This window comes from Somniosus microcephalus, chromosome 2, assembly GCF_052327205.1.
Source record: "Somniosus microcephalus isolate GS21.2 chromosome 2, FLI_Smic_1.0, whole genome shotgun sequence".
NCBI lineage: Eukaryota > Metazoa > Chordata > Chondrichthyes > Squaliformes > Somniosidae > Somniosus > Somniosus microcephalus.
In genome coordinates this window covers 236,204,408-236,220,670 of record NC_140988.1, presented here as the reverse complement: position 1 = coordinate 236,220,670, position 16,263 = coordinate 236,204,408, and the positions used below count along the sequence as shown (strand labels likewise).

The window sequence follows — 16,263 nt, the reverse complement described above, 5'->3', positions numbered from 1 at the left end:
ATAGCTCCCCTGCTCTTCTTCGAAATAGTGCCATGTGATCTTTTACATCCACCTGAGAGGGCAGACGGGGCCTCGGTTCAATGTCTCACCTAAAAGGCAGCACCTCCAACAGTGCAGCACTCCCTCAGTGATGCACTGGAGTGTCAGCCTAGGTTTTTATGCTCAAGTGCTTAGCAAGCGAGTTTGGTAGGCAGAGGAAACAAAGGCTAGAAAATCGACAACAAGGCACTGCTAAATGGTATATACTTCACACAAAGAGTCTAGAGAATAAAGCAGCTGAGCTGAGGGCACAGATCGACACGTGGGAGTATGATATTGGCCCAGAAATTCGGGTCTCCACGGGTGAGAACGCATGTGTGGGAAACCGGAACTTCCGTTCCCTTAAAGGAAGGGGTTCAAATGTCGAATGCGTACACCGGAGAGGCAGCGCATGCGCATGGAACTTACTTTTTTTCCCAGGTTTCTCCGGGAGGGTAAGTCTCTAGGAGTTACACATGTAAAAAGCAGGCGCAAGGCCTGCTTTTAACAAGGTAAGTGGTGAATTAATTAAAATTAAAACATTTTTTCCACAGGTTTATTATTTTTAAATAATTTAAAGAAAGGTAAGTTTATTTTTAGCCCCGTTAGAAAATGTAATTAATTTTTTCAAAAATTTAAATTATTGTTTAAAATAGGTATTTTATGTAATTTATAGTTATTTTAAGAATGTGATGTTTTTTTAAAAATGTATTTGAAGTTTTAGTGATGTTTTGGGGCTTATAGTATTTATAGTTTTGATAGCTCTTCCTGTCAATTTTATGAATGGGCATTCCCTGCTACCATTGGCCCTCCATGGCACCCGCGGGAAGCCTCCAACCCGAATTTCTGGGCCATTATAGCTATTACTGAGACATGGCTGAAAGAAGGACAGGAATGGCAGCTCAACATTCCTAGTTACAGGGTTTTCAGACAAGATAGAGAGAGGGATAAAAAAGGGAGTGGGGGGGGTGTCGTAATGTTGATTAAAGAATCAATTACAGCTGTGAGGAGGGAGGATATCTTAGAAGGATCATCAAATGAGGCCATATGTGTTGAACTGAAAAACAAAAAACAGGCAATCACACTGCTGGGAGTGTATTATAGACCTCCGAACAGTCAGGGAGATAGAAGAGCAAATATGTAGGCAAATTTCTGAGATGTGCAAAAATAGGGCAGTAACAGTAGGGGATTTCAACTTCCCTAATATTAACTGGGCTAAAATTAGTGTGAAAGGCATAGAGGGAGCAGAATTCTTAAAATGCATTCAGTAGAACTTTTTTAGCCAGTACGTAGCAAGCCCAACAAGAGAGGAGGCGGTTCTGGACCTAGTTTTAGGGAATGAAGCTGGACAGGTGGAAAGGGTATCAGTGGGAGAGCATATTGGTGGTAGTGATCATAATTCAGTTAGATTTAGGGTAGTTATGGAAAAGGACAAGGATAGACCAGGAATAAAAGATCTCAATTGAGGAAAAGCTAATTTTACTGAGTTGAGAGGTGATTTAGCCAATGTCGACTGGAGACAGAAACTTGAAGGTAAATCAGTGTCAGGGCAGTGGGAGGCATTCAAGGAGGAGGTAGTGAGGGTTCAGAGCAAGTATGTTCCCTGAAAGAAAAAGGGTGAGACTAACAAATCTAGAGCTCCCTGGATGTCAAGGGGCATACAGGGTCGGATAAAGAAAAAAAGGGAAGCTTATGACAGATACCGAGGACTCAATACTGCAGAAAGCTGAGGAGTATAGAAAGTGCAGGGGTGAAATTAAAAAGGAAATTAGGAAAGCAAAGAGAGGGCTTTAAAAATATTGGCAAGTAAAATCAAAGAAAACCCAAAGATGTTTTATAAATACATTAAGAACAAGAGGATAACTAAAGTAAGAGTAGGGCCTATTAGGGACCATAAAGGTAACCTGTGTGTGGAAGCGGAAGACATGGGTATGGTTCTTAATGAATACTTCGGGCTGGATTTTTTCAGCCCCAAGGAGGTGGGTATGGAGGCGGGACTGCTAGGAAAGTTTCAGAATTTGGGGGCTGGTGGCAAACCCGCCCCCAACCTCCTCCATGCCCTCTTGCCAGGAGGTGGGAAGCCGTCCCGCCCCAGGTCCTGTCTCCTTGGAGGCGGGAAGGGATTAAAGCCTATTAACTGCCTGTTAACAGTTAGGTCTGCGGGGGTCGGAGGGGTCTGAAAGTGCAATGTAGAGGTGAGTGATGGGTGCAAGTGTGGAGTGGTAAGTATGTGAGGTGAGTGTAAAGTTAGGAAATGTTAACTTACCTTTGTTTCTACCTACAGCCTTCAGCCACTGTGGAGCCGGAGTCCCCGACATCTCCATTGTAGAGATCACAGACTGGCTGTTGCATCCTCCGATACAACAGCCAGCTGATTTCTGCAAATTAGAAAGGTTTGATGAGCCCTGAACACAAGGTCTCATCAAACCACACAGAATGTTAGTGTTTAACAGCTTCACAGACTGTCAAATGATGACATTTCTTCTTTCAAAAGTTCTTGAAAGATGACACGTCATACGTTGACGTGCTCTGTCACTGACTTCCCCCTAATTGGCCTGCTGAGCCCGCTGGGCGGGCTTAACAATGTCAATCAGGGGAAATTCCTGCTAGTTGGCCAGAAACTGATGGAGGCGGGACTGAAACCCGGCAAGAAGCAGTCCCGCCTGTAAGGGTTGGGGCTTCTTTAAACTGGTTTAAAGTAATTTTCCTGGTCTTGCAGCCTTTGCCTGCACTCAGACCAATTCCAATAAAACCAATTTTAAAACAGCGATACCGAATCGCTACCCCTCCTTTAGTTCTGAGTGGAGGAACTTATAATTAATGATATTAAAGCGGAACAAGTGGTTTGGATGAGAGAAAACATCCAGTTTTATTACCTAAATAAACTACAATCAAAAGAATAAAATATACCACACAAACACAGTAATTACAGTAAAACTATATAACAGGGGGTTGCAGACAGCGAAAACGAGGGATACAATGGCTACAATGTTATTTAAACAATCTTAGCAATACCCTTAAATCACCACCCCTTAACTCCTGCTAGGTTGCCTTGTTGAGGAGTCAGAACACCCTGCTCACCTTTGGTCCAGCGAAGTAAGAGAGAGAGATAGCTTCTCAGCCGCTATCTTTATACCTGGTGAGGCCCCTGCCATTCTACCTTGCAAGGGCTGTGTGCAAAATTCCCCACCCAAAGGGTCCAATATACAAGAGAAAGCTGTGATTGGCTAACTCAGAGTGGTTGGACTGGATTAATGTGTCTTCTGGAGCTCCCTGGGCTGGAACAAAAGGGAAATACAACTGCTCTGTTGTCCAGAATGCTAGGTGATTTAGACCCATTCAATTGTTAAACGTTTCCCATTCAAGGTACAAAAGTCTCTTCTGCAGTTTAGATGTATCCACTCAATATACAAACAAATGCTAATAGCATTCAATTGCTTTGTAAACAAAGCATTGTCCTTTGTCTTCATTGAACCTTACTTCCAGATACAGAAAGCTGCATTCCAAGCCCCTTTGTCTTCGGCCATGTGGTGCGACAGCCATTTTTATCCCTGGAAATTTAAAAGCACAACGCCCAGGGATTCTTTAATCAAAAAAATTGATCTTCAGAACTGTAAATTATTGTGAATTCTTACAGTCCGCCCTTGGATACTTCCAGCTTGCTTGTAGTATCCTCTTGAAGAAATGAGCAATAATTTCTGACCCCCCACAAACAACCATCCCCTGTATTTACCCAATAGCTATCTGCCACTGATCCCTGTCCCGTCCATTCCCCTTAAATTCAAGAAAAAAACCATGGTACGGTAGGCATCTTACAGATACTTCAGTTTTCAACAAGGTGTCTCATACCCCTACACGCTTGTAAAATTATACAGTGTAAACCAAATTTACAATCACTTTTTTACATCATAAGTTATTACAAAATGTTGCAATCTTAGTTACACAATGTAATCAAAATGATCCCAAGCACGGAGAGGGTCCTACGCCTCTGCTCAACTTGGAGTTGTCACAAACTGGTCCCAAGCACGGAGAGGATCCTACGCCTCTGCTCAACTTGGGGCTGCAACACAAAATACAAAAAATCATTAAACAACATGCTTAAATGAACCCCGATCACGTGCCAATGATGGGTCGCGAAATTTGAGTGGGTATTGCTCCTCCCACCCAGGCAGTAAAAGTACCTTCCACCCCCCTTTAATGTCTTAAACTTTAAAAACAGGCAGAATGGATTTACAGACCAGCCTGCTCCGCCAGCCCCGAGCTGTTCCCTTGTCCTTTTGTGGAGGCGGGGTAACCCTCATGTTTAAAAATTACCTTGGCACAGACCGAGACCGGGGAGAATGGGATCTCATGACTCCCAGTCCCTCCCCCTCCCGTTTTCCCTCGACTGGCTGCAGAAAATGATGGGTGCCTGTGTGGCGGCTCTCCCTGGCCCCACACTGATCCGGCCACCCACTCATCCTTCCCAGCCACACTTATCCTCTTTGCCCGTGGGCCCCCGGGTGAGTTCCTCCCTCCCCCGACCGCACCCATGCGACTCTTGGGTCTCCCCCTCCTCTATACAATCATTCCCGGGCCATCACTACCCACCCCCGGGGAACGCGTCCCTATCACAAGGCGCCCGCGCTTCGTGACTCCTCAACAGCGAGGTCTCCCGCACGTGAACTTCGGTCAGGATAGTGCTGGGTTGGGGGCCGTGCCCCACCCAGCTGGAGCCATCTCTTCCCCATAGGAGGAGTAGGCAAGTTCCTCCGGATCCTGTCTGGTTTTTCCCGAAGATCACTGCGGGGTCTCCTGGATTCGTCCAGTGGTGAGGTGATCCCCAACATTCCGTATCCGTATCTTCATTCGATGCCCAGCTCGGGCTGGGCGAACATGGCTGCTTCATTTTCCAATCTCCTGCAAAAACTTAAAAGGACATGCAGCCAGGTCTCACTGACCTGCTGCCTTAGGTGGAGACATGGTCGGGTCCCTTGACCTCAGACCAAAATACAAACATTCGGCACACATGTAAACTTAAACTCTTTAAACTTAAACTTAAGACTAGTTATATCGACAAAACTTAAAATACACCTTAAAGCAAGCTATATACACACACATAGCTATAATACAGATGCCGCCCATCTCCGGACGGCCAGACTCATTTCTGGCACTGTCGCAGATTGCTGCTGGCTGCAGCGAAGCTGGACTGCCTCCTGTCTCTGGGCCCTCGCAGCTTATGGCTGTTGAGTGGGGGCCTCTGTTCTTTGGCTTCTCCCCGGTTTGGGAGTCCGCCTTACTCCACTGTAAAGTGGGTGACCATGCTTTCTTAGGCTGGGGCACCCGCTGAGACCTTCTGAGGGGTGTCTCTCTGGGGGAAACTTTGACTGGCGGATCCTGAGCTTGGGACACAGCCCCAGCTGGCTGGGAACTTTCTCCCCCATGTCCAAATAGCCCGCACTGTATAATGTACCTGGCAGCCTGCTGGTGCAAATCTCTCTCTGGGTTTGTCTGCTCTTCCCTGCCCACTCCTGTGCTGGGGGCAGGTATACTCTCACCACCCGCTGCTGGTGGCTGGAAATTTTCCTCCGCATGTTTAAAACCTGGTGTCAGCTCCCTCCCTATGTCTCCTGCAAGAGGGATTGCTATCCCTGCCCCCCCCCCAGGGTCCCACATCATGGGGGGGACCACTCTAGAAGCTGGCTGAGAAGCTGGTCCCTTTAAACAGGCCACAGTGCCTGTCGTTACAGGCGGTGAACTTGAACTTGCCTTGTACAATTTTTCTGAATTTCTCTGTGCCTCATCCCTGCCTGTAATCACTGCCACTGGCCCGGACCCATATGGGTCCCAGAAAGTGCCTGCACGTGCACTCTCTTTGCCAGCATACCAGCCAGTCATTGTGGGGAGGCAGAGGTGGGCGAGGGGGTTGCAGCACCATTGATGGCTGCTACCTTTCCCTGGTTGGTCAGGAGAGACCGCATTGCTTCCAGTAGCGACTCGACTGAGGCGGGGGAGATTCCTGTCTCTACCCTTTGGGCTGGGGCTGGGGGATTCTTTCCCTTGCTATCCTTCTAGGGATTCTTACAGTTTTTTCTCCAGTGACCGTCTTTCCCACACCCATAGCAATTTAACCTAGCCTGGGAGGGACTGTTCCCCTCCTGGTGCCAATCTTCCTTATACTGAGCCCCAGGTTTAACCTCGTGGACCTCCTCCTGCTCTCTCTTCACACTCTTCCTAACCCAGCCACCTATACCCCGATAGGTCAGCCTACACACTGCCGCTAAAATTCGCAGGGCTACCCACATACTGAAAACGAGAGAAACAAGAGCTGGTACTTTCTCCAGATCCAGACCACTTATTAAATCAAAAACTGCCTCCACTCCTACCTGGCTCGCCATTGTAAGGGTTGGGGGCTTCTTTAAACTGGTTTAAAGTAATTTTCCTGGTCTTGCAGCCTTTGCCTGCACTCAGACCAATTCCAATAAAACCAATTTTAAAACAGCGATACCGAATCGCTACCCCTCCTTTAGTTCTGAGTGGAGGAACTTATAATTAATGATATTAAAGCGGAACAAGTGGTTTGGATGAGAGAAAACATCCAGTTTTATTACCTAAATAAACTACAATCAAAAGAATAAAATATACCACACAAACACAGTAATTACAGTAAAACTATATAACAGGGGGTTGCAGACAGCGAAAACGAGGGATACAATGGCTACAATGTTATTTAAACAATCTTAGCAATACCCTTAAATCACCACCCCTTAACTCCTGCTAGGTTGCCTTGCTGAGGAGTCAGAACACCCTGCTCACCTTTGGTCCAGCGAAGTAAGAGAGAGAGATAGCTTCTCAGCTGCTATCTTTATACCTGGTGAGGCCCCTGCCGTTCTGCCTTGCAAGGGCTGTGTGCAAAATTCCCCACCCAAAGGGTCCAATACACAAGAGAAAGCTGTGATTGGCTAACTCAGAGTAGTTGGACTGGATTAATGTGTCTTCTGGAGCTCCCTGGGCTGGAACAAAAGGGAAATACAACTGTTCTGTTGTCCAGAATGCTAGGTGATTTAGACCCATTCAATTGTTAAACGTTTCCCATTCAAGGTACAAAAGTCTCTTCTGCAGTTTAGATGTATCCACTCAATATACAAACAAATGCTAATAGCATTCAGTTGCTTTGTAAACAAAGCATTGTCCTTTGTCTCCATTGAACCTTACTTCCAGACACAGAAAGCTGCATTCCAAGCCTCTTTGTCTTCGGCCATGTGGTGCGACAGCCATTTTTATCCCTGGAAATTTAAAAGCACAACGTCCAGGGATTCTTTAATCAAAAAAATTGATCTTCAGAACTGTAAATTATTGCGAATTCTTACACGCCTACAAAAACTTCCCATTCAGAAAATCCAGCCCTTTGTGTCTGTTTTTCACAAAAGAGAGGGACAATGCCGACGTTGCAATCAGGGAGGAGGAGTATAAAATATTAGATGAAATAAACACAGTGAAAGAGGAAGTATTAAGGGGTTTAACATCTTTGAAAGTGGATAAATCCTCAGGCCTGGATGAAATGTATCCCAGACTGTTAAGAGAAGTAAGAGAGGAAATAGCAGAGGCTCTGATCATCATTTTCCAATCCTCTCTGGCTACAGGTGTGGTGCCAGAGGACTGGAGGACTGCTAACATGGTGCTGTTGTTTAAAAAGGGAGAAAGGGATAGACCGAGTAATTACAGGCCAGTCAGCCTAACCTCGGTGGTGGGAAAATTATTGCAAAAATTTCTGAGGGACAGGATAAATCTTCATTTAGAAAGACATGGATTAATCAGGGACAGTCAGCGTGGATTTGTTAAGGGAAGGTCGTGTCTGACTAATTGGAATGAATTTTTTGAGGAGGTAACACAATCGTCGCTAAGCAAAAGGAAAAATATCTGTCATATTGGGCAGAAACAACAAAAACCCAAAGCAAACTCAATTGCTACTTGGCCCTAAACAGACAATACAACATAGCTGATTACCTGACCATGGTAAAGGATAACAAACTGAGAAGAACCTTGACAAGGTACAGACTTAGCGAACATAGCCTAGCGATCGAAAAAGGCAGACACAGGCAGACCAGGCTGCCAAGAGAAGACAGGATATGCTCTCACTGCAGTCAGGGAGTAGTTGAGACAGAGATGCACTTCCTCACAGCCTGTGGAAAATATCAGGGCATCAGAGAGAATTTCTATCAAAAATTCTCACAAATATGCCCTGAATTCAGAAATCTGACTGACAACCAAAAACTCCCATTCCTACTGGGGGAGGAGAGAAGCTGTGTAACACTGGCGGCACACTATGTTACAGCTTGCCATGAACAGAGGGACAACCAGTAAACTAAGACAAGAGTATATATAAACAAGGCGAAAATATATTTATAAACTCAGGGATATACCTGTTTATACACTGTATGAATGGAACCGCGTTTATGTGTTCAACCATAAATGTATTTTGATGCTTTGGCAACATAAGATGTACCTTATCATGCCAATAAAGCGATTTGTATTGTATTGTATTGTATTGTATATGGATTTTAGCAAGGCTTTTGATAAGGTCCCGCATGGCAGACTGGTCGCGAAAGTAAAAGCCCATGAGATCCAAGGCAAAGTGGCAAGTTGGATCCAAAATTGTCTCAAAGACAGGAAACAAAGGGTAATGGTCGAAGGGTAGTTTTGTGCGTGGAAGGCTGTTTCCAGTGGGGTTCCACAGGGCTCAGTACTGGTTCCTTTGCTTCTTGTGGTATATATCAATGATTTGGACTTGAATGTAGGAAGTATGATTAAGAAGTTTGCAGATGATACAAAAATTGGCCGTGTGGCTGATAATGATGAAGAAAGCTGCAGACTGCAGGAAGATATCAATGGACTGGTCAGGTGGGCAGAACAGTGGCAAATGGAATTCAATCTGGGGAAGCGTGAGGTAATGCATTTGGGGAGGGCTAACAAGGCAAGGGAATACACTATAAATGGTAGGACACTGAGATGTGCAGAAGATCAGAGGGACCTTGGAGTGCATGTCCACAGATCCCTGAATGTAGCAGGACAGGTAGATAAGGTGGTTAAGAAGGTATATGGGATACTTGCCCTTATTAGCCAAGGCATAGAATATAAGAGCAGGGTTGAACTGTATAAAACACTAGTTAGGCCGCAGCTAGAATACTGCATGCAGTTCTGGTCACCACATTACAGGAAGGATGTGATTGCACTAGAGGGGGTGCAAAGGAGATTTACGAGGCTGTTGCCTGGGCTGGGGAATTTTAGCTATGAGGAAAGATTGGATAGGCTGGGATTGTTTTTTTTGGAACAGAGGGGGCTGAGGGGAGACCTTATTGAGGTGTATAAAATTATGAGGGGCCTAGATAGAGTGGATAGGAAGGACCTATTTCCCTTAGCAGAAGGGTCAATAACCAGGAGGCATAGATTTGAAGTAATTGGTTGGAGGTTTAGAGGGGATTTGAGGAGAAATGTTTTCCCCCAGAGGGTGGTTGGGGGTCTGGAACTCACTGCCTGAAAGGGTGGTAGAGGCAGAGACCCTCATTACATTTAATAAGTACTTGGATACACACTTGAAGTGCAGTAACCTACAAGGCTACGGATCAAGTGCTGGAAAGTGGATAGCTCTTTGTCGGCTGGCACAGACAAGGTGGGCTTAATGGCCTTCTTCTGTGTTGTAACTTTCTATGATTCTACAAAGTCCTGGAGTGGGACATGAACCCACAACCTTTTGACTCAGCGGCAAGGATGCTACTCATTGAGCCATTGGCTGACTGGGTTGTGAAGTTCTCGGGTCACTACTTAGGTTGCCACTCTGCAGTAGATGGTTAGTAAAATCAGAAATACATTCACAAAGACCATACTTGCTAACTCATAGGGGTTTATTGAAAATCAACTCTGGCTGAAGGCCACTTTTGCTAGAGAATGGGATAAGAAATTGAAAGGGAAAGGAAATGAAACTTGTCATGAATAGTATCAACAGCGCATATCATGGTGTTAATGAGGTGGCAATATGAAAATATAACATTGAGCTATGTATACAAAATATGACTTATTTTTTATATCTTTTGTGTTGAAGATACAATCACTTCTACGTAAGAATCGAGCATTTCAAGTCATGCCCCACAGTGTGCAATTGGAGGTTTGCCAAGCTGCAGTCTATCAGCAGTAAGTGACAGGTTTGCAGAGACATCGCAGAACTTATTTAATAATGTATCTGCCAACTTTAGTGGCGTATTTACTCCTTAGTTATCACTAAATTATTTTTTTCTGAGAGCAAAGTTTAAATATGAGCGACGTAATCAAACTCACTATGCACTTGTTTTGAGCATAAAGCAAGGCTTTAATCAACTTGTTTCAGAACATGGAGGTCTAGTTGTACTTCACTAGTTCCTTGTCTTACAAAATGTCCCTGGAATGCTGGGGCCGATGCCCGAGTATTTATACTCCTTGGACGGCGCCACCAGCTGGCCGTCCAGCGTTATTTCACGAGTAATTTCTTGATGAATGATGAGATTTATAACATTCTTCCTGCCTAAAAGATTTGGAAGTCCGCCGACTTCCTCTTAGCGGATCAGGCAGACCACGAATAGCTGCAGTCTTTTAGATTTTTGTTTATGGCTAGAAGGCACGCCTACCCGGAACGTGTCTTGGTCCCTGGGCCGCTTGATCCGTACCGGTGGATCGACAGGGCCCGTGTTGCTCTGATCGACCCGAGGGAGACTGGGGAGATTGTGACTCCGGGTGCGGGTGGCCACAGGTGCAGAACTGGCTTCATCCTGTTGGATAGCCAGGGATTGACCTGCGTCCTGGCCTCGGGTGGCCATCCCATGGGGAGTGCTCGGCTCCCCGGGTGGATCCGGTGGGGCAGCTGCAGATCTCTCGATGCCCCACGTAGGGTGTCATCTTCGGGGGAGTGCAGAGTGTTGGCATCAACCCGTGGGTCCCTCTATCGGTTGGGTCCGTGGAACCGGCCGGACAGGGAGCCAGGTCCCGGAGTGAAACGGTGGACTCCCGGCCATCTGGGTACCGCATGTGCGCGTACGTGGGGTTGATGTCTGTGAGTTCTACCTCATCGACGAGAGGATCAGTTATAGATGATCGGACGAATCTTCGGAGCAGCACGGGGCCGGGAGCTGCCAACCATGACGGTAGAGACGTCCCATGGGTGGAGCGATGCTGGAAGCTGAAGAATCATTTGTGAGGTGTGAAATTGGTAGACGTAGAAAGGAGAGACCTGATGGAATGCAGCACGTCAGGGAGCATAGTTTCCCACTGCTGGTCTGGTAGATTGCGTGACCTCAGCGCAAAACGAACAGCATTCCAGAGGATAGCGTTGTATCTCTCAACCTGTCCATTACCGATGGGATGGTATGGTGTCGTTTTACTTGTGGCGATTCCCCGTTGGGAGAGATAACTTTTGAGTTCGCTTGACAGGAAGGAGGGAGCCCGATCAGAGTGGATGAAATTGGCCGTACCGCAAAGGGAAAAGACTTGATCAAGGCATTTGATCACTGTGGAAGTAAGCATATTGAGACAGGGGAAAGCAAAGGGAAAGCGTGAATATTCATCCACCATAGTCAGTAAGTAGGTGTTTCGCATTGAGGAGGGCAATGGCCCCTTAAAGTCAATGCTGAGTCGCTGCATAAGCTGCATAGCGAGTATGAGCGAGCCATCCAATAGACGGAAGAATTGCGGTTTTAATTCCGCACAAATTCTACAGGAGGAGCACGTTCTTTTCACATCTTCCGTAGAAAATGGGAGATTTTTAGATCGCACAAAGTGCAACATACGGGTAATGCCAGGATGGCATAAGTCAGTATGAAGATCCGCCAGAGTCGAAGTTGACATAGAAGAGCAGAATGCCCGTGTGAGGGTATCCAGGGCCACATTCTCTTTGCCGGGTCGATAATGTATGGTGTATCCAAAGGTGGCCAATTCCATCCTCCAGAGTTGTATTTTGTTATTCTTAATCTTAGTGCGATTCCAGTTATCCAGCATAAAGGCCACGGAGTGCTGATCGGTTATAAGTGTGAAATGGCAACGAGCAAGAAAATGACTCCATTTACGTATCGCTTCGATGATGGCTGTAGCCTCCTTCTCGGCAGGAGGATAATGGAGCTCGCTACCCTGCAAAGTTCTGGACAGAAATGCAACGGGTCGACCACCTTGATTCAAGGTAGCAGAGATTGCCACATCCGATGCATCGCACTCGACCACGAAAGGAAGATTATCATCAATGGAACAAAGCGTGGCTTTTTCCAGTTGTCGCTTGAGGAGGTTGAAAGCTGAAATAGCCGTTGCCTCCAATGGAAATGACTTTGCGTGAAGCAGGGGCTGGATCTTGTCGGAGAAGTGGGGTATCCATTTCGCATAATAGGCGAACATGCCGAGTGCCTGACGAAGAGAGCTGAGATTCGTAGGGGGAGGGAGCTCCTGAAGCAGACGAAGTCGCTCCGGATCCGGTTTGATGACACCGTTGCCCACCCAGTAGCCAAGGATGTTGACTGATGGTATTGATTTCAGAGATTTGGACTCATTTAAGGTTAAGTTGCGACGACGAAGAACGTCAAGAAATTTCTGGAGTTTGGCATCATGCTCCTTCTGGTCATGACCAGCAATGGTGATATTATCCAGATATGGAAAAGTGTCCATTAAGTTCTCCTGTTTGACTAGGCTATCCATTGCCCATTGAAAGACGGCCACCCCATTGGTGACCCCAAATGGAAGGCGACAAAACTGGTAAAGCCGACCATTGGCCTCAAAGGCCATATACTTGTCAGAGTCCTTTAATGGCACTTGATGATATGCGCTCTTTAAATCAAAAGTTGAAAATACCTTGTAGTTGGCAAGGTTATTGACCATGCCATCGATGCGTGGTAGTGGGTAGGCATCCAGGTCGGTATACTGGTTAATAGTTTGCGAGTAATCGATGCAAAGATGTTTCTTGTGTTGCTTCAGAGGATTTTTAACAACGACTACTTGAACCTGCCAGGAAGATGAACATGGCTCAATGATACCGTCAGCTAGAAATTTCTGTCTCGATAAAGGATCGATCATCTTGGCTGAAACGTCGTGATTTAGTGACTATGGGCTTACATCGGGGGGAAAGATTGGCAAACAAGGAGGGCTCGTCGAGCGAAGCCGCCAAAAACGCACAAAATGGTACTTTGGAAATAGTAAGCTCCGGCTTTGACCCTCCAAACTCGAAAGTGAGTCTTTTGTGTTGTTTCTGGAAATCCTGTCCCAGGAGCACATCACTGCATAGGTTCTTGAGCACCCCAAGCTGGGTGGAGAAATAAGTGCGGCCATTGAGAATAAGGTCGACAAGACAAAAGCCAGAAGAATTGGTGGTCAGTGTCGTCAGAGCCATTGCAATTTCCCTGTCCGAGGGGTAAATACGTAGTTTTAACTTACTGACAGCCCACTCACTAATGAAGCTGTCAGAGCTGCATGAGTCGATTAGTGCACTCAAAATGTGTCCATTTACCGAAACCTTCATGGCTGCATGGGACAGACTTTGGGGAAAAACTGCTGTGATGGGAGGAGGGGCAGTTTTACCCTTGACAGCTGTAACCTTAGTAGTGGTTCTTGGGGGAGGAGCAGTTTTATAGATAGTAGCTGCAAAACTCACAGGAGCTCTCAACTGGTATACCTTAGAAAAGTGGCCTTTCTTACTAACAGTGGCTCTTGACTGGCATACCTTAGAAAAGTGACCTTTCTTGCTGCAATGATTGCAGGTCGCGTTACGAGCAGGACAAAATTTCTTATAATGGAACGCACCTCCACAGAAGAAACACTTCCTTCCAGATTGCCAAGATGCCGCTAGGGCGGGGTCGTCATCAGTGTAGGTTTCTAGGGTAGGGTTGTCATCAGCTGGGTTGGAGTCGTCATCCATGAGGGCTTCCGCCCGAGGCCTATCGAAAGAGTCACTAAAAGTGATAGCAGCAGCCCGTGCATGTGGTGAAAGATAGGTGTCTGCATTCCTCTTTGCTAAGTCCAGAGAATATGACTGGTCATGGGCAGCCTGTAACTTGAGGGTTTTATTCTCCAACAGACATTGACGTAGGAAGGGAGATGCAATCCCATTAATAAAGGAATCACAAATTAACTCCTCCTGGTACTGCTCAGCTGTAACAGCTTTAACATTACAATCCTTGCTGAGCCTGCGAAGTTTCTGAAGGAATTCGTCAAGTGATTCCCCGGGTTGTTGTCGAGTAGTGGCCAGTACATGCCGAGCAAAAATTTTATTTGGGGACTTGACATATAGCTGCTGTAGTATTTGGATAGCGGCATCATAGTCTACACAGTCTTCGATATAATCAAACACATGAGGGGATACATAATTAGCAAGCATTCATAACTTGTTAGGAACATTCTCACCACACTTCTCAAGGAAGTCGCTAAAGGTACGATGCCAATGTTTCCATACCTTAGCAGCTGTAAGTGAATTCGGGTTCAGGTCGAGACGGGCGGGTCTGAGTAGTTTCTCCATGATGGATCGATTACTTGTCTGAGTTCCCTTCTACGGTTCGAGTCGTAGCTGGCTGTCCCCGAATCACCCAAAGCATGGAGTCGATATCAAGTTGATTAAATTGACGTAATAAAACTCACTACGCACTTGGTTTGAGCATAAAGCAATGCTTTAATCAATTTGTTTCAGAACATGGAGGTCTAGTTGTACTTCACTAGTTCCTTGACATACAAAATGTCCCTGGCAAGCTGGGGCCCACGCCTGAGTATTTATACTCCTTGGACGGCGCCACCAGCTGGCTGTCCAGCGTTATTTCATGAGTAGTTTCTTGATGAATTATGAGATTTATAACAATGGGTATAAGAACCAAGAATGAGGTGTGACCAGTTTGCCTTCTACAATGAAGCTCTCAACAACCTTTTGTCAAAAGACCTGCAGCAATGTTCTCATAATTGTCAATTGTCTCCTCTGATGGCTGAATGATCTTGTCCAGTGAATAGCTGAGCCACAGAGACCAGGAAAGCCCCAGATTTGAATCCATGTTTGGTCTGAATTAGCAGATATCATCCAGGGCTGCAAGAATGTGCTACAACTGACTTGGGAAGGAAAAAATGGCCAGGGCAACCACTGGGCAACCTGTTGGGGCCACCGCAGGCCGGTGTTAATCACTGCCAAAATTGATGGTGCTTCAGGACCGGTGATAGTGGATTGGCGGTTAGGATCAGATCAGCCATGACCTTATTGAATGGCGGAGCAGGCTCGAGTGGCCGATTGGCCTACTCCTGCTCCTATTTCTTATGTTCTTATGTCCTGACTGCCATCCAGTGACCTCAACTGGAAACTTGGTAAAGACAGGATTGGTCTTGGCTGTTTTGCACCCCAACATTGAATAGACTGCCAATAATCACTCCCAAGGCTCTCATGAATACTGATCATTTGAGTGAGGTACCTGAGGATGACTGATAGCTGTGGAGTGACTTCAAGCCAATAACCAATCACAGCTTTCAGAATGTAATCATAAGCTGTTCCTAGCATTCCATTATACATAACTGTAATCTTTTTTGCCACATATTGTTATATATATCATATTTATCATGAAAGGTTGTGTAATCTTACTGGTGTAAACATTTGGGCCTGGATATTCGACGTCGATAAAAACCTGCTGGGGCCACCGCAGGCCGGTGTTAATCACTGCCGAAATTGATGGTGCTTCAGGACTGGTAAATTGGTGCTGGTGGCTAATTAACATTAGCCCAGCGCTAAACTCACTGTGCAAGGCCATTTTGGTGGCATTCGTCCCAGCAGGAGGCCCCAATATAGGATGTGGGACCACATCACCGAGGCCGTCACTGCCAGCAGTGTTGCACCGACGACCTGGCTCCAGTGCCCTAACAATCTTCATGACCTCAGACCAGTGGTCAAGGTCAGTGAATGCATCTTCAAAATCCGTCTCCTACCAACTACATCACTAGCCTCACAAACTTCTCAATGCACGACTCCCCCCCACCCCAATCACTCACCTACCATCAATCTGTACAACACGAGGCACACCTCCCATTCCTAGCTTCACTTCACCCCCTTGGAGGAGACGGTGCTGGCCATTCTTGGCAGGGGCATGGTTGAGCCCTTGGCCAACAGCAGGGCTGAAAGGATACAAGATGCTGGTATCCTCATATGTTATCCTCCTTTTCGCATGCACCTCTTGCTTTCCCGCCCTCCCCTCACCACAACTCTACCCTTGTGCCTCCTTCATTTGATGCACTCAAGAAATG

General features: G+C 46.2%; 1 protein-coding gene across 2 annotated transcripts in view; it reads left to right on the top strand.

Moving 5' to 3' along the window:
- The window catches only part of LOC147123290 (uncharacterized), a 277,352-nt gene that overhangs the window by 90,344 nt on the left and 170,745 nt on the right, over positions 1-16,263 (top strand). For both annotated transcript variants that reach the window (XM_085970222.1, XM_085970227.1), the window contains one exon: positions 10,097-10,185. In XM_085970222.1, the coding sequence (XP_085826348.1) occupies positions 10,097-10,185 (89 nt within the window). The remainder of the gene's footprint in view (positions 1-10,096; positions 10,186-16,263) is intronic.